The sequence below is a fragment of the Takifugu flavidus genome, chromosome 15 (assembly GCF_003711565.1).
Source record: "Takifugu flavidus isolate HTHZ2018 chromosome 15, ASM371156v2, whole genome shotgun sequence".
Lineage (NCBI taxonomy): Eukaryota > Metazoa > Chordata > Actinopteri > Tetraodontiformes > Tetraodontidae > Takifugu > Takifugu flavidus.
Window position 1 is genome coordinate 8,097,142 of NC_079534.1, and position 27,004 is coordinate 8,124,145.

Sequence of the window (27,004 nt, forward strand, 5' to 3'; positions counted from 1 at the left end):
CAACTGTGGGCCAGTCATGTCTTTAACACAATCTTACTTTGGAATTATCCAGTGGTGTAGTATATAGTACAGTATCATAAAGAAGCAAATGTAATGTTCCATAAACATGTTTATGTAACAGCAGATTATCATATCAACTTTATTTCGTAAGTCATGGCAGAGCACTCACGGTGAGGATATTCGCTCTCTGCGTTTTGTCAAACCTCACGGTTGTGTTTCCCATTGAGTGTTGACTTAAGCGGTACAAAGATGTTAAATGTAAACGAGAACAAGTGAAGCATTTCACTTTTAGAAATGCACCCCATTCTGCGGTATAATACATAACTTTCTCACTTCCCTTCTGAGTCAACATAAAAATTCTAGGGCAGATTACACTAATGCTCGTGTATGTGTGCTATGATGTACAGACACCAAACACAAAAATATAAAACATGAAGTTTTTCTTTCATGCAGTTGAGTAATTGAATGATCCTGTCTTTTAGTGTCAGTAACCCACTACCTTGTCATTTGCCCAGCACAGGGATTCGTCTCAAGTAATCGCTCAAAAAATCTCTTAGAATTGTCCCTTTAGGCCTGGTTTTAGTCTGTTTAATCCTCTTTGTGTTTCCTGTCAAATGTAGACCTGTGAGACCTTCACTGGGATTAAAAGATGCACAAAGCCGGAACATCACCTGAGCTGCTGAGAACTGGCAAACAAATTGACTTTGTGCAGTCTTTTGAAAATACAGTCTGATGGTGTGACTAATATCTCGAAGCAAATGGATTGACCACTGGTGTTGACAAAAAGACCAAAAGATGGAGGGAGTTTACCTTTAGAGATGATGGAAGTATCAATTGTAAATGTAGAAATGGGAGAGTTCTAAAGGCTTTAACTTCAGAAAGCATGTTAAACAGGCAGCAAGACGAAAGAAAGCATTAGAAAAGAAGCCGGGCATTGTGATGATGGGCATCTGTCAGACTATCATGAACAAAGCCTCGGGATTTGATACATCCTTTTGTTCTCCTGTACAGGTGATAAAGCTGCCTTTTGCAGGGATGACATGGAAACTGCAGTTTTCTCCTTCCTCAGCAATCTGAGATTAGGTGGAAAATGATGAAAGCCATTTCTAGAATTTGTGGAAAAAAGTGTGAATGTTGCACTGATCTCCTCAATTAACTCCAAAGTTGTTGTCAGATATCATTTTAATTTGCTGCTGCAGATTCTTAAACTGAATTTATTAACCAAATGTCCACCCTCTATATACATCTGCAGTTTTGCTTGTGAAACCCCAACAATGCTGAAACTCGATTGGTGGAACACGCTTGCAACGTTCCACATGTTACTCTAGTTAACCTTTGCAAATATGCTTATTTAATTTTAATGAGACTCAGTTTGTTTATATTTTGATAATTTGGAAAATGTAGCAAATAAAAAGAAGCTAAGAGAAGAAGCTGCATGATCAGTTCCATGCTTTCAGCACATTCGCAGAGGAAGAAATTTGGTGACTTTTATCACTCGCCATACATCATTTCCTGGAAATGGTGGTGCTAAAGAACTTATTTCCAGTTTCTGTTTGAGTCCTCAAACTTTTGGTCTTACGTGATGCTCACGACAGATTTTTTTCTCAACCTGTAAATGTTGAAAATGATAGATTTAAGCAGGGATTCATCACATTCCAGCCAGATGGATACTTCCAAAAAATAAGTCACAACCTCACTGTCAGCGTCCCCTCTGAACCCGCTGCTCTCAGATCATTCTTTGATAAGAAATCATAATTGAGGTTCATCCTGGTGCAGTTCACAGTTATGCTGTAGCTAAGTTTAAGGAAGTGACCCCTGTGTCAACCCCGAGACCACCAAGTGTTTGTACCATGATTATAAACTGAAACCTGCTGAAGGTGCACCAGCCTGACTGTGAATCACTCTGATAACAATAGAAAACTAGAGGCCATTTGCTCCTTGTTATAATTCACAGATTAGAACCCTCAAGCAAAAAAAGGCAGATTGGAAAGAAAGTGGTTTTCTTCCAAAATAAAAGGTTACCATCCAGCCTGGAGGGACAGTCTGATAGCTTATAAGAAAGACCCTCCATAAGGCAGAACTGCCTTTTATTCTTTTCTAATTTAGGAAAACAAGAACAACCTTCAACCTTCAACAACCTTCACTAATTTTATTACTTGAGACATCATGAGAGCCATCACGAATGAAATTTTAACTATTAGAGGAAAAAGAATCAGGCCCTTAAACTCACCAGAACTCACAGAAATTTTGGTGAAGTCTTTTCTAATTCGTAGATCCACATCTACCACATGTCTCTTAGAGCCCATCTCAATGATCTTAGTGAGGGATATTTTTCCCTTGATTGGCAGGTCCGTTCAAGGCCAGATTATTTTTTCTGGAGGAACAGGAAGCTGACCATTGCATTAAAAAATATCACTTGATCCACATATATCAGTTAAATTGTTAGCCAATGACTATCCCTTCATCTCTATAGATCTTGAGAAGGTGGTGGTGACCACCTGCAGAGAAAAAAATCTATTTCAGTCATTTCATCATAGTGCAGAAACAGTACCTACAAGGTCCTCAGAGGCCAAGCTCCATTATATCTGGAGAAGCTCTTAGCACCAGTTCATCCCATTAGACTACTCTTCTCTCAGAATGCTGGTTTACTTGTGCTTCCCAGAAACAATATCAGTAGAATGGGGGGTGGGGGCCTCTGAAGAATACAGAGGCTTCCTCCCCTCCTCTCCTCTCCTCTCCTCTCCTCTCCTCTCTCCTCTCCTCTCCTCCTCTCCTCTCCTTATCTGTCCTCATCTTTCTCCTTCATCCACCCATTCATCAGCAGGAGGCTTCCCCCCAATATGAGCCTTGTCCTGCTCAGTTTCTTCCCATTAAAGTTTAACACAGTTTAATGCAGTCATCATTTTTTGCACCTAGAAATAATGTTTTAAAGAGATCCTATATCAACAAAGTTCATTTGAATTGAGAAGCTGTAACAAAACACAATGTATTTTATTCTGATTGTATTCTGCCAAATACCGTTTCAAATCTTGTAAATGATACTAACTATAGTGATACCACAGCACAAAAAATTACTTAAAACTTTCAAAGGATGTTTTTTTTTTTAAAATGACAGCTCCGATTTTAAGAAAAGACCAGGGGACATACATCCATGAGAAAATACCACTGACTCAAATGTTGGGGAGTGTCTGTGATCTCTACTCACTTTCCTGCAGGAGATTGTGTTGCCTCCTGGCTTTGAGGAACTAAACTAAATCTCAAGATGAGGAGAAATTAAATGTCAACAGGACCAGGGAGCACTTAATTGCAGCAGACACATTAGTAGAATCATCACAAGATATATCTAATTTAATTTAAATCTGAAAGCAGGTTTTATTTATTTTTTATTTTTTTAACATACAAGTCCATATATCCAATTAACTCCAAACTGGCATTTTCAGATAGGTGGCCTTCTAATTTGCCTGTTTCATTTTACCAGTTGATGATTTACCTGCAACGCGAAAAGAATTGGTCACATAAATAAATGGATGTGTCTGTGCACTTCATGTGGGGATTTAAAGAGATTAATGATGCCACATGCAATCTGCTCAGCATCCCAGCATTAGAGTACCAAAGAGTAAATGACTGGGTGTTGAGGCTGGGTGGAGAGGAGGAACGACATACTAATACTGATGTCGCGGCTGTGATTAAAGGAGGCTGAGATGGAGAAGATGAGGAAAAACAACAACAAGAGCTGAAGAATTGAAATCAGAGTGCCAGAAGAAGTGAGTGACTGTGAGAAAGTGAGTGAGGAATGAAGTGGATGAGTGGAATGACTGATCTGACTGAAGCCAATGGAGCAAAGAATTACTCACTGAGCCTAAACAGCCAAAACACTGCTGATAGTCAGATGTCACAAAGGCATCAACTGCGCCTGCATTCAGATCTCGGCTTTTACCAACTGAGGAACACGAGTAACTGTGACAAAAACTAGTGAACCTCATGTCAGGAGTCATAGTACGAGAGCATCTGCACACTACCAATTTATACTCATAATGGTGGAGTAAATATTTTTTTGAAATGTCATCTTGTGGAATGCCTCTCTGTGCGTGACTGCAGTTGCTATGCAGGCCTCACTGCACCACTACCTCAGACCCAATCCTTCAGCAGAGAAAACCCCAGTTGATCGGTAAAAAAAAAACTGATCTTTTCAAGTCTTTGAAGTTACTAAAACTATACTGAAAATACACTATCACAATATTTCCTTATCTCGAAAGATGCACCGCTCCTACACACCCTACACTCGGCCAGCTACTCATGCAGAATTACTTAAAAATGGGGGCGATAACTGGTGCAGATGACAACTTTCAGCCTTGTCCACGGGCCCATCCATCCACTCGTCCATCAACACAGTGACGACTGTTCACCTGATTAGTTCTTTTTAAGAACAACATTCAGACAACATTCACCCTGTGTGATTTCTGATATATAGCACATACATCTTAAAGACAAATGTTACAATTAAGAATGTACTAGTAAGGATGTGGTCATGCTCTACTTTCAATATTTGTCCATCTTTCATAACATGAACATGCTACAAAAGTAGCTAAATGCCAAACACACCATGCCTGACTGTTGTTGTTATGTATTTATACTTTTCGCTTCAGTTTCCACCTTGGACCAATTTGAAGGTGATTAAGAAAGTCTGAAGACAGAAATGTTTGTCTTTTCACAGAAACACTAGAAAGACTGCTCTGGAAATGCGAGAGTGAACACACACACACACACACACACAAATGGAGTTGCAGACACAAGCGCACACAGGCATATAACAACAAATGCTCGTTAACGAGTATACTGTATGGGCAAGCTACTGGATGGTGCCAACCATGGTTCAACTCCATCGTGCAGGTTTGAGGTGCTTTTTCTCGCAGCTTAACCCATTTTTAAGCCTCCGTGCTTACATGATGACAGTTTAGTTAACATGTTTACATATATAACCAGATAACATCACTACTTTCAACAATAATTATTGTTGTAATGATTTTTGTAATGATTATTAATAATATAGTTTTTAACAGTTATCTGTTGCTTTTGGAGGTTTACTACTGTTGATTTTTCCCTTGAGTCTCTTTGATTACAGAAGAGTCTTTTAAGAATTTGAGGTGCAAATCCCACATGTTTACACAGAGTGTTCCTCCAATTTCAGGATTAATTAGGTTTCAATAATTAAAGAAATTGTAGGAATTTACACTACTTGGCTTGATTCTCTTTGAAGATAGAATGTACAATTTTTCTTTGGAAAAGGATGGTTTTACAAAGGCTGAAGTCAAAGATATGTCTTCTCTATGATAGCACAGCCTCAAATTATTAAAATGATTACAGTACTGCTATCAGCAGCTGCTACTTTAAGTCCCACGTTTTATGGCTCCACGTGGTGGCAATAATCATTTGACTTTATTTTAATATAGAAAATACATTTTCCAGCAGGATAAAATCCAGTGTTAAGACTAAAGCTATAACAATCTGTGCTGAGTAGGAGACCCACATGTTTTTGTGATCACGGAAAGACAAAACTTCCAGGAACTATACTGATCTTTCGATGATGAAGAACATAATGAGGACAGCACAAAGAAGAGCGATCAAATCAGCACAGGGATAACATCAAGGTACTGTAAGTGACTTTTACATTTCAATCTTTCTGTTCTGATAAACAAAAACAGCTCATTCAGACTGGTACAGCATCTGCGCTGAGGGCTGCTTGTGACACTCAGTCAAGAGTGCTAAAATTACATTTCAGCAAAGCATCATGCAGCATCTCTGTGTGTTGGGGCTCGTTCAGACCTCATTCTGGCCACAGAGTTACATCCTGCTACCACCAGACTGCTGGACACTGCAAGGTCTTAAACATTCAAAATGACCAAATTCTGCTTGGATGCTTCGCTGTCTGTTTCTCTCCATCTTTCCCAGCAGTTTATGCATTCATTCTGGCAGAATGGGGACCGTGCGGTGGCCGAAATCTTGAGTGCTGTGGTAACCTCTTCCAAACGGTCAGAAAGAGCCTCTCTACCAAGTTATGACATTTACTTGTCCAAATATAATCAACCTATTCAATGTTCATTCGCTGCTTGTGCTAGTTACATTCAAATTTAAAACTGTGGTTTCTGTCAGTTTCTATCTGGTTTCTAGGTTTGAAATTTATCACACTGCTACTGCAACTATGGTCTAACTGTTAACTGAAGGCAGTAGTTCACTGTGTGGCACTAACCTCTACAAGTTAATCAAGGAGGTGTGCTTTCCTTGTTAGTGCTCATCTGGAATAATTCGGGATAAATATGTTTTTCTGTACGATGCTGATGATGATGATGATGATTGGGGGTGTGCTGATTTCACCTGCACTTGAACGGACAGGAGTCACTGCACTGACGACAGCTGCCACAAACCTCAATCAGTAAAAGGACTGATTAGGAGAGCTGCTTGCATAAGTAATAAGGCAGCCAGCAAGTGTAAAAAAAACAGCCATCCCTCTGTGCTCAGTCATCTCATCAATAAAGGCTGTAGCATGAGTGCTCATGTTTCAACACTAATTAGCAGGACCAGCAGGGCTGCAACATTACTGTGGAATCAAAGGTGATGCAGAAATTTTCTACATCATGTGTCATTCCTTGATATGTGCAAACATGCCCTCCACTGAAATCTCCTCTGTGTTCGCCTGCCTGTTTACAATGTTCCGGCTTTCCCTGCAGCGCTCCATTTCTACAGTATACTGTGTTATTTGGTGCAGAGCAGCAGCAGCAGAAGCAGCAGCATCTGAGGACTTGAAAGTAATCTTTGCTACATGGAATATACGGGGAAAGCAATTTAAACAAACTGCTTTTTCAATGTAGATTTATAAAATAACAAATACACGATAAAGGTTTAATGCCAGATGATTGCTGAATGGAATTAATGTTAATAACAGCCTTATAAAACAAACTGAATTGATTGACACTGATACTGCAAAAAATCAGCCACAAAAAATTTCAATATTGATACTGAACACAGTGCAGCAATATTATTTTAAGGAAAGGATAAGGATAAGGAAAATACAAGTGTGGGGCACTGGAGAAACATCTTCTGTTGATAATTAAACTGCTTTCTTCTGCCTCTGAAGTCAATGTGTGTGTGTTTCAGCCTTTGTATGTGGCCTGACTGCTGTTATCTTACTTTGAGTGAAGCGTGGAGGGTTGTCATTCACATCTGTCAGGGTGATGTTGACCATGGTGGTCCCAGTCAGGCCCCCTCTCTGCCCTGCCATGTCTTTTGCTTCGATCACCACCTGGTAATTTTCTCTCTGCTCCCGGTCCATGTCACCAGGACCCAAAGCTGTCCGGATAACGCCTGTCAAAACAGATGCCACCACTCTTTTGATTGTTGTTCTTCATCAGACAAAACAGGTTGTAGAAGTAACGTTTGGATTTTATGAAAAGGTAATTTTGTTCTTGCTCATTGTTATTAATATAGTCATACATTTGTTTCATTGTACAACAAAATCAAATGTTAATGACTCGGACGATCACAGATTTACATGCTGGGATCTTGACATGTCTGATGTTGCTCTTTCATGCAGTTGAAAGTTTTAGTTTGAACTTCAAACTTCACTACCAAAAAAACTGAGTCGAAGCTTAAAGGTAATTTTCTCCTTTGACCTACAAAATAAGCAGATCCTGACTTAAAGCGACTTATCTGACTTCACACTTTTTGTGTAAACTACTATTGAAAGGAAAAAGGAAAGAAAACAAAAAAATACCTTAAATGTGACAGAAGAAAACAGGACATGATGCAGTTTGTTACGTTTGCCTGTCAAATACTAGGAAACAAATGTGCCGATGTTGACATCACAACACGCTGCTGTTGAACTATCAGGCTTTTCCAATGTGTTAAACAAATTTTCCTCACATTAATGTCAGACTTGACCTTTGCTTGAAACTACTTGTTCTTTTCCATACATGCAGTGATAGCAGAAGAGGAAATCATCCGTCTCTGCCTCTTTACTGACTCATAGCCCTGACTTTTCTTATTCACAGCAGACAGACAAACACATAAGCAGAGAGTGACATTATCTGCATGTGCAGATTATGTAAATGGTCAGCTAAATATCTCTGCAGAAGAGCTACAAAAGTTTCGACAGTAGCCCATTTGAGCTGCTGTCCTGGCTGAGTTTTACTATAGCAGCTTTCAAAGCAATGTTTCTTAGTGTGGCATGAACAATACAGCGCAGAGCGTATAAGTGTATTTACTTTTCATTACCACCTCTTCCCAGATTGTTATGGATTAATGGGATATAGAGAACAAAGAACACCCAAATCCTGCCACCAGAGACACCAACGAGTCACTCTGTTTAAATTCTGATGTTTGCACAAAGATAAAAATGTCTAATGAAAATGCAGGGGTGCGAGCCGTTTCAGGTAAGTGCAAAGCAGAATGTGAAAGTCTAATCCAAATTTAATGGGAGCCACTGCTTGAGTGCAGCTTGTATTTGTCCCACAAGCTGTCGATCATGTCAACGCAACAATAGGAAAACCCAGTGCTTTGGTTTTGCGCTATTGAAGACATGGTATGCCATTGTGGAGGATAGTCATACATCAGTTTGAAAGTTTGACGTAAAGGCCGATGTCAACTTTCATCTCTGTGTCACAGCTGCGGGCACTCATGCCCGTGAGCCGCTTCGCCCTGCACACCTGTTGTACATCAGGACTCTAATGAGCGCTCATCTTAAACCCCGGAGACACACCTGCTCTCTGCCAGATCGTTATTCGTTCCCAATGACTTTCCAGCGTATTCCTGTTTGCCTGCCTGCCCGGTTCCGACCTTGCCTGTTCCTGACCATTCTGTTTAGCCTGCTCCCCTGTAAATTCTGTCTGGCTTCTGCCCGATCTCGACCTTGCCTGTCCACGACTATTCTGTTCTGCTCGCTCCCGGGTGAATCCTGTCTGTTGTCTGTGTCCGACAATAAAGCGGTGTTCAGCCAAACTCGTGTGTCGCATTTGGGTTCTTATCTGGTCCCTGACACTCTGTGTGTACTGTATAAAGATGAAGGCCTGTGGTCTGTTCTGTTTAAACCCTGACATTTCCCAAAATGTCATTCTGATTTAAAGGGAACTGTGTGTGTGTGTGTGTGTGTGTGTGTGTGTGTGTGTGTGTGTGTGTGTGTGTGTGTGTGTGAACTGAACTTAATGCTAAATGTGCACAGCAGTAAGCATAAGTAGGCTAATAGTAAACTGCATATGAAAATGAACAATTTTTTAAATTTAAGGTGGGAGAATATCTCTTGTGCCTCCAATACATACTGTACTTCTTCATGTGAAATGTTCCAACTAAGAATGAATCTTTTCTCTGTATATCATAATTTTCTTCATGCTGTGCATCAATGTCATCCCTTGGAGATCACAGAAAATGGCCTTGTTTACATGCTCCTATTATTGAAGAACATTTTTTGATATAGTGAGGCATCTGCATTAGTGGACATATGTATGCATATGTATTTATAGGGACTTTGATTTATGAAAGGCAGAAATAATTGTGGAATTTACCTGTGTTTGGGTCAACAGAGAAGTAAGGGTGTCCCTGACTGATGCTGTAGACCAGTTTTGCGCTGTTGCCGTACATCCCATCATCGGCGTCCGTGGCAGTCACTTGGATGACTGATGTTCCTGAGATACAAGTTGACATAATTGTCACTGAACAATATTCGCAAGTGCTAGTTTCTCATCCAAATGAGCAACAAAGACGTTTCCTCACCGATGTCGGACCTCTCTGGCACAGTGCCCGTGTAAACCTCCTGACTGAAGTGAGGCTCATTGTCGTTGATGTCATGGAGCTTGATGATGAACTCTGTCTCTGGCTCCAGCTTCTGTCCCGTCCTCTTGTTGACCACTGTTGCTTTCAGGATATAAAAAGCCTTCTCTTCCCGATCCAGGCGGCGGGTGGCATGCAGATCACCATTATTCTCATCAATAACAAATATGGTGCCAGCTCCTTCACCAGACAGAACGTACTTGACCAAGCCGTTGCCATGGTCCTGATCAGACTGGAGCTGCAGATGGACACAAACGCAAGAGTTCCTCATTAATATCCTCTAAAAATAAACTATTCACAGAAAATTATCAGCTGTACTTTTTCCTTGTACTTTTGTTTTTGCTGATTCAGGTTTCTGTCATTGTCACTGTATTACACATGATGCAAATACACACAGATGTAAGTACATTTGTTTCCTCTGCAAATATCAATAATGAATGCTAAAATGCTCAACCCAATTTCCATTAACTATTTATATTGTGTTAAATTATTGGGTACATATTAATTTATAATAATAGTATTAGGGTCACTTTATTCTTGGGCATATTTTGAAAAACGCAAGGTTGAAAAAGAAATAAAATAGTACTGGGACATGGATAAAACACAGCATGGGACAAAAATTTTACCATTACTTCTTTTAAACAGAAATCTTAATACACATCTGTATGCTTGATCATAATCAGTCTGATATACATCAAACGTGTTGGATCCTATATCCAGCTATTGCTAGTTACAGTGGTTTTAAAAGCAGTCTTCTTGGTCAGTAGACAGCCTCAAGCAACTTTAAACTTCAGGTCATATACTACCATATATATTTACAGCAAAAGAAGCGATGCCTGGTTGAATGAATACAGGATGATGTGGTTACCATGAAGATAACATCCTTACACAAGATGAATCAAAAGGACCCCAAATGACAGATTTGACAACTGACAAAAAAAAAAAACTTCAGAGAAACTGCACTTGGAAATAAGACACAGTTTGTACTGTTCCTGAAGGAGTAACCATCTATTGGATCTGCTGTGAGATCGGCCGCTTTTACTCCAACACCTGCAGCAAGAACCCGGCAGCACTCCTTCTCGTCTCTCGTCTTTGTCTGCATCTCTTGACCTAAACTGGCTTGTTGTTCACCTTTCTTCCCTTCATCCCTGGTTTACTCCTTGAGGGCAGGTACTTGGGTGAATACTTGATTATATATTATGCGTGTGTATGTGTGTGTGTGTGTGTGTGTGTGTGTGTGTGTGTGTGCGTGTGTGAGAGAGACAGAAAGAGGAAGACCAAGAAGCCTTTTCCATTTTGTTGCTTAACACAGTGCTGGTGGAAAAAGCTTCTTGAAATTATAGGCTATGAGACTTGTTAGGCCACCTATTTAATATTTAGTCGTATGAAAAATCTGCCACACATCTCATATTGTGTTTTTTACCTATTGATATATATCATAGAAACCGTTTACATTTCTGAAACTAAAGCTGTTCTATATCCAGCTTTGATTATATTTCAGAATAATGTATTCCAGTAACAACTTTAGAACCACTGACAGTTTCAGCAGATAACAGAGCTCAGCAGTGTATTCAAGATTTCAGATGGAAACCTAGCAACCTGTGGAAATTTCTGTAGATATGAAAACAATCAGCACTTCCTGTTTCCCCGCCACAGGACAAAATCTAACACCATCTCCAGCAGCACACCTTCCAGAAGTCATGGGTTTATCAGAAAAGAGACAAGTTTGGTGGTTGTCCAACAGACATCTTTGCAGTCTGTTACAGAAATCATACAAGCACGTGTTAACACCTGAAAGGGCAAAGCTGAGTGGCTGTGATTGCGTAGCTCAAAATCAGGGGTCACATAAACCTGATAAAAGTTCTGAGAACCAAGTTTATGTCACTGCAGGGGCCATCAGGGCCAGTGTAGCTCATATTCATCTTAAAATGGAGTCTTTTATCGGACAAAGAAAGTCGCACAATCTCAGTTTTTTGAGTACAAAACATGCAGGAGTTTCGGCTGCAGAGTAACTAACTAAACGCTGAATCTGCAATGAGCATTTATGCATCGACATGTCTTGTGAGTCTGATGACAAACATATGAGGAGCCATTATGTCCATGTGGACATGAGTTCCTGCAGAGGCACCTTTTTAGTTCATATTTCAACAGAAAATATTTTGCAGTTTCATCTGTTCAGGTACACATGTCACGTTTTAGTGGCCTCCACTCTAGTGCCATGCTTATTGCTTCACGCCGTACATCAAAACTGCATCTGTTCTCTTTAGCAATCAATAAAGGCAACATCCTTTCATCAATACAAGCAAAATTGTCAATGACAACAGCATCTATTAGCTATCACCGATAAAAGGACTCCACTAAGGGTAATATACATTTTTACAGATTTTAGGCAGTGAGAGCTGCCTCCATGAGGAATAAAAAAAAAATCGTTTATACATTTAATGAATGCAGTTAGTGAGAGTTTAGTTACTTAATTTTCTTTTCTGAAAAATCTGAATAGAAAAGTCCCCATATTTTCTGAATTTTAATAAAGGTTAAAGGTTTTTTGTGTGTCCTTGCCCACATTCTCAAGAAGTCACAACAACAACAAGATTTGTGCAAGAGATGAGCCGAGAACTTAAATGGTACACCTTTTGTGTCTTTGTGAATTCCCTTTCACAGAAAGAGAGTGGACAGCAACAGTGGTCCAAAAAAAACCCTTCCATTAAAACGAAATGTTAATAGAGTATTACAAGCATGTGTTCCTCATAAATACTGCAGTGTTGTGTAGAGTAATGATTTTAATAAAGCGTGAGTCTCTGTGTGCCATTGGTGTTGCAGTGGATGATAGATAAATTTGGGAAGAAGCAAACCACTCTAAACAAAATTCTGCACTATAATGAGGCTGGGGGGTAATTAAGCCCTTTGACAGAAGCAGCAGTTTTCAAAAGACAGCAACAAGCTTCAACCTCAGGGGCACTTCTGCTGATACGTCCTCATACACATGCACACACACTCACCACAGAAATGCATTTGGTGGAATTAGTAACACCTTGTTATGCTGATGGATAAAACAAATGTCTGTTTATTTTCACAAACTAAAGTGGTTAGACAACATCATCTCTTTACATCAGAAAAAAGAAACAACACTTTATTTGATTCTTCACTTTGCCCTCAGTCTCTCCCTCCCCCGTCGTTTTGATCCTCCCCGCCTTTTCTCCCCAGCAGAGTTGGGTCTGATTTGATCTGTCAGTCTTGCAGGGCTGCAACACCTCTGTAGCTTTCACCTAACACAAGCTGACGAAGCCTGCAGACATTTCACCACAGTCTATTTCCGCAGTAGACTTTGCTTCCTAGAGTCCTTATGTGTCCCAGATTGCTGCCTCTTCTACAGCATCTCCACCAGATGGCTTCTCACAACACTCTTTCCATACAGAAACACTCTTCCTTCTTATTGAGGTTTTCAAACGTCTGCACCGGTGTGCGGTGCACCTAACACACATTATGAGCAGCATCTTACACAACCCATATTTCAGTTACAGCATCTCTCTTTTTCGTTGTGATTGGCATAGTGATTTCCACCTTCATCGTGAAGTCACAGTTTAAATAAAGATGGACGATTTGAGGCCTGTGCACGCACGCACACACACAACTTCCATGTGTTCTGCTGTGATCACACCGATATGTGTGTTCAGGATGAGTTTGTCATATAAAGCTTTGACCTTTATACAGCTGCAGACACATTGCCGCCCTAAAGACATCAAATAATACTTGGAATTTATGATAAGCATCCTATTCTCACTTTATAACAGAGGGAGTCTGTAATAAACATCAAAGCTGTTCCCACTATGTGAACAATGGTTGTAGTTATGGAATCAACTAAATGGCATCATAAATCACTATGTCATAGCAATGTGTCATTCAAAGACAGGGGACATGAGGCTGTGAGATAAGCTCCCATGACTGTCAGGACAGTGACATGTCTTCATGTCTGCTTGGCTTTTGACTGATGAATCGCTCTTGCAGACTTGGGCTTGGGCTGCGAACAGGCCATAAATGCACCATATCGCTTCCTGGATTAGATTTTCTTTAAACACAACTGAGGTGATTTCCAGACTGAAAGCTGGACTTGACAACATGGACACAGGATGGCATTAATCTTGTCTTTTTTTGTTATATATATATGCTTCCTGGTATTGGAATCAAAACAGGCTCCTCTTTGCTAATCTGTCTCCAAACTATATTGTTGCCCCTAAGCACAATGTAACAGGTAAAGAAGGAGAAGAATGCAGACTCCATCTTGCTTCTTTGTTTGCATAAAAGGTGGAAAAGTCCAGCTTGTGCAGTCAGACTGTGGACTGCATGAAGACGAAGACAACCCACAGATGCATCTTTCATCTCATTCTAGTTACTAATTAATTCACCAATCGTCTGATAAATCAAAAGTTTTGGGGGTTTTATCATGCTGTTAGATTTCTATAGACCAGGGGTGGCCAACCAGTCAGAGCCTAAGAGCCTAAGAGATTTTTTACTGTGTTACCGCAACGAGCCACATCATACACATGGGCACACATGAACATCACCTCATCCCTTCCTCACACACACAGACCTCTGCTTAGCCAGATTTATTGTAAATGGCAAACACCAACATGATAATGACAGAATTTGACTTCCACAGACCACGGGCCAGTCATTTTCAACAATGAACATTGTGTGCACTGTCTCTCACACACAAACTCTCAATTCAACTAAGTCCACAAACAAAAATATAATAATTAAAATATCTTTTTTTCTCTTACTATGCATGTTGCTTAGTGGGACTTCTGGTATTCCTTGCTTTGAACAATCTTCTTTAAATCTGGCTTGTATTCAGTTGTTGCCACGCAAAGCAATTCTTTCACATGGGTGTCAGTCAGAACAGATCGATGCTTTGGTTTCACGTGTTTTAGGGTAAAAAACAGACTCGCAGACGTATGTTGACCCAAATATTGACAGTATCTTAAGCGCAGCACATTTGACATTGGGGTATTTTCCATTGGCACACTTTGCCAGAACTCAATGGCCCCTTCCCTTAAAGCACGTTTCAGTTGGTGCTCCTCATAAAGATCGATAATCTCCAACTCAGCTGCAGCCTCATCTGTGACTAGCAGGGCTTTCAAACAGTGCGGCTCCACATTAAAAGGGGCAACGAGGAATGCAATTTGTGGCCTTTTCAGTTGTAGATCACGGAACCGAGTCACGAAGCTTTCGTGCAGGTTTTCTCGTTTGGCTGTGCATTTTTTCCCTGCCATTTTGAAGGCGAATTTGACACTAATTGTTTACTCAAAAGATCTTGTCTCTACTGAGAAACTTTGCGGTATTTTCATCTAACGCGCATGCGCTTTTGGCAAAAGACCGTATTGAACTCAAGCGAAGCGAACACGCACATTAAAAAAACACAAACCCAAACTTCGGTATGAACGTTAGAGCCGCATGAAACCAGGCAAAGAGCCGCATGCGGCTCAGGAGCCGCGGGTTGGTCAGGCCTGCTATAGACAGTGAAATGTTTGAGATGGAAAATAAATACATCCTATATTTTATTATTTCATTTGACTAACTGATCCAAATTGATATATCTCAAATCAGCATTGAATAAGATAAGACTTTATATATATTTGTGAGCCAAAATCAGGAACCCAAAAGTTGAGGGAAAACTGATGCATACATTACAGTCATATCATGCAACTGTGCCTGGGTAAGTTTTTGAGATTGCTCCTACAACTTGCACACAAAGTTGTGAGGAGACAAACCAACATAGTACCGGTATTCTAATTTCAATCTGTGAAGAGATTCAAGTTGTAGGATTTACATAAATTAGTCTAAGTCTAACTTAAGTCTACGTCACAGGGGTCTGCAGGAGGTATGCAACACATATTTGGAGTGCAGGTCCTACCTTGCCAATGTACTGGTAGTCGCTGCCTGTATACTCCTCTTGCAGGAAAAACTGGTTCCACATCCAACCTCGTCTCACTCTTTTGAGCAGCTTCTCTCCCCTGGGTGCTGCTGCAGCTTCCTTTCTGTTAGCTCTCCATGTCCTCTGTCCATTCAGTGACAAAGCATCCAGAGACAGGCCCAGACAGAGAACACAGAATATGGCCAGAATGATAGTCCTCATTTTGCCTGAAGGGAGTGAGGGATGCAAATGTCACCAGTATTCTCTCGTTTCAAATTGTACCACCCGAATGGGCAGATTTCTGTCAGCTGTAGTCCTTTAGATTTTTGAAGCTGTAAAAGAAAAACAAAAGTATATGTTAACCTTGTGTAACAGAAACAGCACGTGGAGACACTTAATCTACCCACCAGCCTGCAGTAGCAGCAGAAAGTCTTACCAGATGACAATTTGAAATTAAAAGACCCAAGCCATGAAAGAGAGCCACGAAAAGACAAAAATGCTGCAGCAATGGAAACATTAGTGACATCAGAGAGGACTGATTCAAATGTTAAGAAAAAAAGAACATGAATATTCTTTATTCCCTAATCCTGTGACACTTCTTTTCTTCGCAGTGACAGGACTGACCTACTCATCATGAAGACAATGCTAAATACTTGCTTTTTACCATGTTCTTTGTTCTCATCCCCAGCCTCCACCATCACTCCACTGAGCCTTTAAAGCAACCATCTCCTTGCCTCCCAGTGTATAAGGTTTGAATTCTACAACCATGAGATATCCAAAAGCCTTGTCACCATAGTAACTAGTAACCCAGGAAAATGTTTTTTGAAAAGTGCACTGAACAATCATTTCTCCAGAACAGTCCTGTCCCACATCACCATCATTTCCAAAAGGCAGTAAACGGAAATAATGGAGAGGAGAAAAAAAATCATTTTAGAATTGTCTGTATTTCAAATGAATGAAAATACGATGCTAATATAGTGAGCTTGATTTCTGAAACTACTATAATAATAATTTTTTTTTTACTACTTTCTCACTACAGTGAATAAATACTGGAAAAGAAAGAGTTTTTACTTCGATTAGTAACACATCATCATTGTTGCGTAGAAAACTGCAGCAGTGGACCAAATCCAACTTCCACTCATCATTATTCCTTCTTATAAGTGTTATTAATAAGGGTTGGGCTGCAACAAATAACTAGAATCTACTCAGGGATTTTGAAGCTTTTCCTTTTCCTGACGCACGCACGCACGCACACGCACGCACACGCACGCACGCACACACACACACACACCTTGTACTTCTATGTTTGTTTGGACTTATATATATATGTGTGTGTGTGTGTGTGTGTGTGTATGTATACTGTATATTGGGTTTGCAGTAAAAGAATCATGAACAGTGCTACACCTGATGCAGCTGCATATGTGATGTGTTTCTTCTACTCCTCTTTCTATCCTTCACCCCTTGTTATATAGTTATTTTCTCCTCCAGAGGAAGATGAAGGATGAACCAGTCCATCAGTTCATATTAAGATTTCAGCTCAAGAGTCCAACAGAGATTTCTGCAGGTAAATGTTCTGCTTGCAGGACATACAGCTCAGTCTTTTTCATTTCTCTTATGGAAAGAGTGGATCTTACTTCAACCATGTGTAGCTTTTAATTTCAAAGTAAGACTCCTTTACATTCATTTCTACCACCTTATTCTTCTTACCGCTCATTCTAATGAAATAGTGCTCTGCAAAAAGCTGTGAATTAAAAGTTATAAAATGGAGAGATTCCCAGCTGGGTGCCTTCACTCTGTTTTTTGGGGTTTTTCTTTTCAAGTCTTTCTGCAGCAGTATTATATTTAATGTCCCATAACAGTTTTACATAGTTTTTTAAAGTTATTTTAATGAGCCTCAGAGTTTGACTCAAATTACCAAAATACTCCTTAAAGCATCACTGTGCCTGTCTTACAGCAGTCTGTACCACAAGTGAATACAGGCTTCTGTTCAGAATTCAGTTTGCTCCTTTCAATTTCCTCACTGTTGACAAAATAAAGCAATGCTGGGTTTCAATTGATATTTTATAATCAAGCATAATTTGAGACATTTGAATTTATAAAACAAATATGAGAAAATATCTTGGATTTTTTTATGTTGTCAACTTTTACACTTTTAAGCGACTAAAGTTTGCTAATTATGTTATTTTCTCAAATGTGCATGTAGCTCTGCAAGTATTTGTGTGTGCATAAAGAGAGAGACAGAAGCCCTGTTTACTTGATGTTTTTTTGATATCCGCAGACCACCAACATGTTGTCATACAAATCAAGCCAATAGGTGGCGGTAATGGACCAGACAGGACCAGAGAAACATACACCGCTTGCACATTAATGTGCAAGGTTTTCGCCATTTGGGAATTTTCATATTGTCCGACCTCCCACTGAGAGTTGCATATTTTTGCCTCTCCCTCATACGTCAGCATTTTTTTTTCACACTTTGTTGAGCAGCTAGTGTATCTTGTGATCTTGCCACCGTGCTATCAGTAATAATAACACGAAGTTTGCTATATCGTTACACAAGTTGTACATATATACTCTTGCACATGTGCAGTTTATATCAGTATTCCCCGATTGTTGGGATGTCGTTGAGCTACATGATGAAATTCACGTATGTTCATCCATTAAAAATCATGTAGTGACACATTTGATTCTAAAACATGGAGAGAGAAAAATTCTGCCCTTCAGAGATCATTTTTGGGGGAGCTCAACAGGAAAACCTTATGAAAGTCATCCAAAATTTTGATCATTTTTAGATCAGAATGAGCAGCTCTCACAGCGCTGCAGCTTCAACAATGACAGGTTGTTGAAAGGCTGCCCAGTGACAATATCCAAACGTGACAGCCAGGTACATTTACGGCACTGGATGCCCTTCATTTTGCAGGCAAGACAAGACACAAATTTCCAAGGTCACTGGCATGGTCATTTGACCCAGGAGAAAATGCCGCAAAAATCCTTTCAAACTGCTGGAAAGACCCGCATCGATTTTCCCTGAGATCGTGCAAGGACAGCATGTTGTAGTAACAATAACCTCTTGTCTGATTTGTGTAGAATCAATCACACATTCATAACTAAACCCGTAAACTCTGCGGTGGATAGTAAGTGAATGCTAAGCTGGTGACATGCAGTAACCTTATCTTTCAAATCAACTAATAAGATAAACAAGTGCACAGCAAATACAAGAAGAAGAATACTCAGATGGGTGTGTATCAGACCTTTGCGAGCCTGTGGGACACACCGGAGGCCGAAGCAGTACAGTTTACCGTGGACGACCTTTTTACAGTAGTGCAATTAGACAGCCCGTATGAGATGGTATGACAGGTGGAGGCACTCAGGATTCATCGATGTGTGTAAGTCAGAGTAGCAGACAGACTACCTGCAGAAGCTCTCTTCTGCATCAAATGTTCATGATCTTCACATGGCAATCACTGTGCCTGTCATCACCTGCTGTGCAAGGCACCACTCCGCAGACAGTCGCCCAGACCAGAGAATTCCCAAAGGACTAATTAGAGGTGAAAAAGACAATTTCAGCCGCAGAGCAGCATGTGTGTGTGTGAGAGAGAGAGAGAGAGAGAGAAAGAGAGAAAAAGGGAAAGAGACAGAGGCTGACAAGTACAAGCTACACTTTCACATCAGACCAGAGCAGTCATCTGAAAGCAGCCAACAGCATCCACTCCCTGTCCAGTCCCCCAACAGTCACACGCACGCACGCACGCACGCACGCACGCACGCACGCACGCACGCACGCACACATAAATCCTGTCCAGTCCCCGAGCTTTGGCAGAATCAAGCCTCATTATGAATAAACCATAAATGAGAAAGTGAACTTGCACCTTGACTTTAGACTTTTCACAACAAAAATAGAAAACTTTTAAAACAACTTTTCCTTTTTGTGACCCATATAAGTCACTCTCTTCTAAGTCACTGACACTACAGTAGTAGCACTGTAATTAACTGACTTCAGTCCAGAATCAGCACACAGTTGTTTTCCTAATTCAGTTATGTTTTAAAATATTCAGAATGAAGGATCTCTGGATTTAATGTCACACCTTTTTGCACTTAGATGTAAATTAGAAAAAAGAGAAACAGTCAAAACGGTACATAAAACAGAACAAGGCTGCATTTGAAGATGTGTCTCTGTGAAATAAGGACCTTCAGTCTGGATATTTGTTAAGATGGAAAAGTCAAATGTTGAAATATTTTCAGCCGCTGACATTTATCATTGCACATGAACCAATGACCTACAATATGGCTGCCAAAGGGCAAATTACATCACATTACATCTCTCCCCATGAGAAGTGAGCCTCCACTGCTCCGCAATCCAAACAGGGGATGATGTCCACTGCCACTTATTTATGGCCATATTGATCTGCTATTGACTGTCTGTGTGTGTGTGTCATGTTGTGTGAATGAGCAGTCGAAAGAGCACAAGTATGGGAATAAGAGACTTGAATTAACAAAAAGTAAACACTGACCCTGAATAAAAATAAGGTTCTCTGCCAAGTGAGGCTTTATGGAGCCTTGTAAAAATGTACTGTAAATACAGATCCACATTTTGCACACACATGCACGCACGCACGCACGCACGCACACACACACACACACAGATCTAGGGCCATTGCAGTTTATACTCTCTCTGGTCTCAAAACTCCAACTGTGATCAAGACTGCTATTATCACCAGCCTACTCACTGATGCTTCAAAACACAACAAAGAGCTCCAAGTCAACACTTTAGTTCTAAGGAGAAAAAGCAAAAACAATGACAATGAGCTGCCCAAGCCCTGCAGCAAAGATCAGCAACTCCTCCTGGTCCATATTAGATTCACCCATGTGGTCCCATGATATTTTTGTAGGAGAACAAAGATGCTGCACAAAAAAAACAAAAAACATGCAGATTATGTCTATCACCGTTCAAATAAGCAATAATACTGGCCCAGAATCCTAACTATTGTTATATTATTTAACTAATTACACCGGTTACATTGATATGATGATAAAATGATACAACTATATATGTAATCAATCAATCAATCAATCAGTCTTTATTTATATAGTGTCTGTTACAATCAAAATTGTTTCTAGGTGCTTTACAGAATCCCAGGGCCTGACCGACCAACAAGCAATAGTGGCAAGGAAAAACTCTCCCTGAACAGGAAGAAACCGTGAGCAGGACCAGGCTCATGTAGGGGGACCATCCTGCAGATGGCCAGCTGGGTAGAGAGGGAGGAGAAGGTTGGAGGACAGGTGGAGGACAGGTGGAGGAGAGGAGAGGAGAGGAGAGGAGAGGAGAGGAGAGGAGAGGAGAGGAGAGGAGAGGAGAGGAGAGGAGAGGCAGTCATGACCCGTTGGGGTGACAGAGGCCTGTCAGGTGAACATGTTTCTGGATGTAATGATATAATTTTGTTTTAATTTTTGAAGTAAGAGGCAAATCCCTCATCAAGTTTCGGAAAAAAGCTACAGTAATATGATAATATAGAAAATAATTACTGAGTGAAAATATTTATATTCACAGGATGTAGACATAAAGGACAAAACGATAGTTTTGTCTGTGCATCTGGGGTTTCTCTAGACATCGTGATGAGACAGTGATGCTGGAATTTATGTGTATTTAATGTGTGCTTAAAAGAAGCTGCGTGTCTGTAGGGTTGCACATTTCAGTTGAGACAACAGTTTTCCAGTGCAAAACAAAATGTTGCAACTTGTTCGTTGTCAGCCTGGTTTATGTTTTCTACTAAATTAACTGAAACCATAAAATATAATGTTTCCAAAGTGGGATGATCATGATTAGGCTCAAAAACATTAAATCAACTTTTCTAATCCTGGCCTTAGTGAAATTAGTGAGTGTCCTCTGTCCACCCAAGGGATCTGTTTTGCTATGACAGGGTTAGGACTGATTTTTGGGGGTCACTCTGCATTTTAGGAATCACTGAACTGGTCGATGCTCTCACTCACAATGTGCCAGCAGGGCTAGTAAGTACAGTCAGTCAGCTGGCACTGATGGCTTATCTTTAAGTAAGGAGAGGATGCTCCTGACATCTCCTGTGTTTAGCATCTCTACTTCATATAGAAAAACTATTAGTATCAATAGAACCTCAACATCCTTCTCTACTACTTGCATACAAATGTATTTGTGTACAGTGTTGTAATTTGAAAGAATATTCAATTCTGTAATATCTTAGATTTAAACTAAACTACATGAAGCCTTTAATCTAAAGCTCTTGTGCATTATCCAGCTGGAGTGCTTTTACAAGAATGCTTTTAGTGGAGTGCAACGGGTGACAGGAATTGACAAAACAAACAATAGGACATGTACATGGCAAGGTCGTGTAATCCTTACCCTTATGCCTGACCCCCATAACACACACACAAGCACGCGTGCACGATGTGGTTGACCCATTCTGAGCAATTACAATGTCCCAACCAGCCTAATCCCCCTGACAACCTGAGCAGCTTTAATCTGAACAAAGGGGAGATAATAGATTTTGAAGAGTGTGTGCATGTGTGTCTGCGTGTGCACACATGTGTGCTAGAGCGAGAAAATGAGAGAAAGATTTCTAGTTCTTTTTTGTACTTTTTGATAGAAACTAAAATGTAGCGTTTACACAATACAAATCAGCAGAACTCCTCGGCACAAACTGACCCAGCATCAGTCAGAAGAAACTGTTGCTTTTTCTGCAATGTTTGGTTGTGATCCACAGCTTGGATTTGGCAACAGATAGCGGGATTTGTTGGTGCTGAACTTGGAAAAGAGTATTAAACCAATCTATGGGCCTAATTATGAAGCATTAACTGAAATCTCACCAGTGGAATCTGCTCTGGATGGATGGATGGATGGATGGATGGATGGATGGATGGACGGACGGACGGACGGGCGGGCGGACAGATAGATAGATTTTACTTGTCCTGATACCTTGGAAGAACTGTTTAAGGGTTAAGAAATGTTTTCAAGGTCAAGATTAGAATTGGGTTCAGTTAAGTTTAGGATAATGGGTTAGTTGGGATAGTTTAGGTTATGGTAGGAGACTGAGCAATGCAGTATGTCTATGAAAGGCATGACGAAGATAGAGATATTTGAGGCTTTGTGTGTGTGTATGTGTTTGTGTGTGTGTGTGTGTGTGTGTTCTCCAGTATTGTGACTGTTGCCATGTTCATCAAGAACAATTAGTGAGGGAGCATGTTGTTGGTAGCAGATGGCTCTTTAGGATTTACACAGTTACGTAACCATCAGTGAGGGCTTGAGGAGGAAAGAGGCTGCATCAGCAGGACTGAGGAAGATGAGAGACCTGACACATCAGGAATAGTTTTTTTTATCACACAGCAGCAGACTCCAGAGAGCAGGAGGAGGCTGTCTGTTCACAATCATCTCCTTTGTAGATACATTATCTGGGGGGAGAGCATCTATTAATCTTAATGAAACTTATCTTTTCTTATATTTTGTCCGGCAAGTCCAGTTTTATAACTATGACTTGTACTTTCAGCTATATCATCAAAAAGATGATAATGATATACACATGCAACTACAGCTGCAGCACGGATGGTGGCACAGCAGTTGTTTTATTCAGAAAAACATCCTTCTGAAAATATTGAAATGTCACGGCACATTGTAAAAGATTTTGATTAGACAGCAAGAACACTGAGATGTAAGTGGACTGAAAAAAAAATCAGAGGGACTACTAAGAGACGAGAAATATCACAATTAATATCAAAGTATCGCAACACTTTGGGCCATCATTGCAGCAATTTTGGAAAAGGAGTTTTGCTTTTTGAAATGTTAAGTTGATCAGCTATTAGACTCAATATTAACAAGCATCTTAATACAGAATCAATCATGTTAAGACACTTTACAGAAGCAAGAGCCTGAACTTGTTGATCACGTTAAACAAATATAACATGAATCAATAAGACGGCGTTCAGCTATAATTTCAACAGTTGGTGTAGTCAAGATAAATTTGGTACATATTAGTATTTCTACGCCCCTCCTGGGCTACCACCTTACCGTGGTGGAGGGGTTTGCGTGTCCCAATGATCCTAGGAGCTCATTTGTCTGGGGCTTTATGCCCCTGGTATGGCCACCCATGGCAAACAGGTCCTAGGTGAGGGATCAGACAAAGCATAGCCCATGACCCCCTAATGATGATAAACAACATTGGTGCCAAGTTTCCCTTGCCCGGATGCGGGTTCCCGGGGCCCCCTCCTGGAGCCAGGCCTGGGGGTGGGGCACGTTGGCGAGCGCCTGGTGGCCGGACCTCTGCCCATGGAGTCTGGCCGGGCACAGCCAGAAGAGCCAACATGGGACCCCCTTCCCGTGGGCTCACCACCTGCAGAAGGGGCCAAGGGGGTCGGGTGCATTGTGTTTTGGGTAGCGGCCGAAGGCAGGGACCTTGGCGGTCTGATCCCCGGCTGCATAAACTGGCTCTAGGGACATGGAATGTCACCTCTCTGGTGGGAAAGGAGCCTGAGCTGGTGCGCGAGGTTGAGAAGTTCTGACTAGACATAGTTGGCCTCACCTCGGCGCACAGCAAGGGCTCTAGAACCAGTCTTCTCGAGAGGGGTTGGACTCTCTACCACTCTGGAGTTGCCGATGGTGAGAGGCGGAGGGCAGGAGTGGCAATTCTCGTTGCTCCCCAGATTAGTGCCTGTATATTGGAGTTTACCCCGGTGGATGAGAGGGTAGCCTCCCTTCGCCTTCAGGTGGGGGGATGGATCCTGACTGTTGCTTGTGCCTATGGTCCAAACAGCAGTTCAGCGTATCCACCCTTTTTGGAGTCCTTAGAGGGAGTGCTGGAGAGTGCTCCTTCTGGGGGCTCCCTCGTCCTCCTGGGTGACTTCAATGCTCACGTTGGCAAGGACAGTGTGACCTTGAGAGGTGTGATTGGGAAGGCCCCCCTGATCTGAACCCGAATGGTGTTCTGTTATTGGACTTCCGTGCTCGTCTTAGATTGTCCATAACAAACACCTTGTTCAGGCATAAAGGTGTCCACATGTGCACTTGGCACAAGGACGCCTTAGGCCGCAGATCGATGATCGACTTTGTGGTCGTATCATCTGATCTGCGGCCGCGTGTTCTGGACACTCGGGTGAAGAGAGGGGCGGAGCTGTCAACTGATCACCACCTGGTGGTGAGTTGGCTCCGATGGTGGGGAAGGATGCCGGACAGACCCGGCAGACCCAAATGTATTGTGAGGGTGTGCTAGGAACGCCTGGCAGAGTCTCCTGTCAGAAGGAGCTTCAACTCACATCTCCGGGAGAGCTTTGACTATGTCCCGGGGGAGGCGGGGGACATTGAGTCCGAGTGGACCATGTTACGTGCCTCCATTGTTGAGGCAGCTGACCGGTGCTGTGGCCGCAAGGTGGTTGGTGCCTGTTGTGGCGGCAATGCCCGAACCCGTTGGTGGACACCAGAGGTGAGGGATACCGTCAGGCTGAAGAAGGAGTCGTATCGGGCCTTACTGGCCTGTGGGACTCCTGAGGAAGCAGATAGGTACCGGCAGGCCAAGCGGAGTGCAGCTACGGCTGTTGCCGAGGCAAAAACCCGGGCATGGGAAGAGTTCGGTGAGGCCATGGAAAGCCACTTTCGGACGGCCTTGAAAAGGTTCTGGACAACCATCCGGCATCTGAGGAGGGGGACTGTATAGTGGTGATGGTGTGCTGTTGACCTCAACTCGGGATGTTGTGGATCGGTGGAAGGAATACTTCGAGGACTTCCTCAATCCCACCAACATGCCTTCCAGTGAGGAAGTAGAGCCTGGGGACCTGAGGACAGGCTCTCATATCTCCGGGGCTGAAGTTGCCGAGGTAGTCAAAAAACTCCTCGGTGGCAAGGCCCCGGGGGTGGATGAGATCCGCCCAGAGTTCCTTAAGGCTCTAGATGTTGTAGGGCTGTCGTGGTTGAGCCGACTCTGCAACATCGCGTGGACATCGGGGGTGGTGCCACTGGATTGGCAGACCGGGATGGTAGTCCCTCTTTTTAAGAAGGGGGACCGGAGGGTGTGTTCCAACTATAGGAGGATCAAAACCCTCAGCCTCCTTGGTAAGGTCTATTCAGGGGTACTGGAGAGAAGGGTCCGCCAGATCGTCGAACCTCGGATTCAGGGGGAACAATGTGGTTTTCGTCCTGGGCGTGGAACAGTGGACCAGCTCTACACACTCAGCAGGGTCTTCGAGGGTGCATGAGAGTTTGCCCAACCAGTCCACATGTGTTTTGTGGACTTGGAGAAGGCATTCGACCGTGTCCCTCGGGGGGTCCTGTGGGGGGTTCTCCGAGAGTATGGGGTGCCGGGCCCCCTGATACGGGCCGTCCGCTCCCTGTACGATCGGTGTCAGAGTTTGGTCCGCATTGCTGGCAGTAAGTCGCACTCGTTTCCGGTGGGGGTTGGTCTCCGCCAGGGCTGCCCTTTGTCACTGATGGACAGAATTTCTAGGTGTCATGGTGTTGAGGGGGTCCGGTTTGGTGACCTCAGGATTGGATCTCTGCTTTTTGCAGATGATGTGGTCCTGTTGGCGTCATCAGCCCGTGACCTCCAACGATCACTGGATCGGTTCGCCGCCGCATGTGAAGCGGCTGGGATGAAAATCAGCACCTCCAAATCCGAGGCCATGGTTCTCAACCGGAAAAAGGTGGAGTGCCTTCTCAGGGTCAAGGAGGAGATCCTACCCCAAGTGGAGGAGTTCAAGTACCTCGGGGTCTTGTTCATGAGTGAGGGAAGAATGGAGCAGGAGATTAACAGGCGGATCCATAGTGGTGAAGAGAGAGCTGAGCCAAAAGGCGAAGCTCTCGATTTACTGGTCGATCTTCGTTTCTACCCTCACCTATGGTCATGAGCTTTGGGTCATGACCGAAAGAACAAGATCACGGGTACAAGCGGCCGAAATGAGCTTCCTCCGTAGGGTGGCTGGGCTCTCCCTTAGAGATAGGGTGAGAAGCTCTGCCATCCGGGAGGAGCTCGGAGTACAGCCACTGCTCCTTCGCATTGAGAGGAGCCAGATGAGGTGGCTTGGGCACCTACTTAGGATGCCCTCTGGGCGCCTCCCTGGTGAGGTGTACAGGGCATGTCCCTCCGGTAGGAGACCCCCGGCAACACCTGGGAACGCCTGGGGATCCCCCCGGATGAGCTGGAAGAAGTAGCTGGGGAAAGGGAAGTCTGGGCTTCTCTTCTTAGGCTGCTGCCCCCGCGACCCGACCCCGGATAAGCGGTAGAGGATGGATGGATGGATGGATGGATGGATGGATGGATGGATAGTATT

At 42.3% G+C, this 27,004-nt stretch overlaps 1 protein-coding gene across 1 annotated transcript in view; it reads right to left on the reverse strand.

The window, feature by feature from the left end:
* The window catches only part of cdh6 (cadherin 6), a 50,885-nt gene that overhangs the window by 16,469 nt on the left and 7,412 nt on the right, over positions 1-27,004 (reverse strand). Inside the window, exons 2-5 of the mRNA XM_057057542.1 lie at positions 15,728-16,059; positions 9,760-10,054; positions 9,552-9,671; positions 7,186-7,359 (exon numbers count right to left, since the gene is read on the reverse strand). Coding sequence (XP_056913522.1) covers positions 7,186-7,359; positions 9,552-9,671; positions 9,760-10,054; positions 15,728-15,949 — 811 coding nt within the window. The 5' untranslated portion in view covers positions 15,950-16,059. The remainder of the gene's footprint in view (positions 1-7,185; positions 7,360-9,551; positions 9,672-9,759; positions 10,055-15,727; positions 16,060-27,004) is intronic.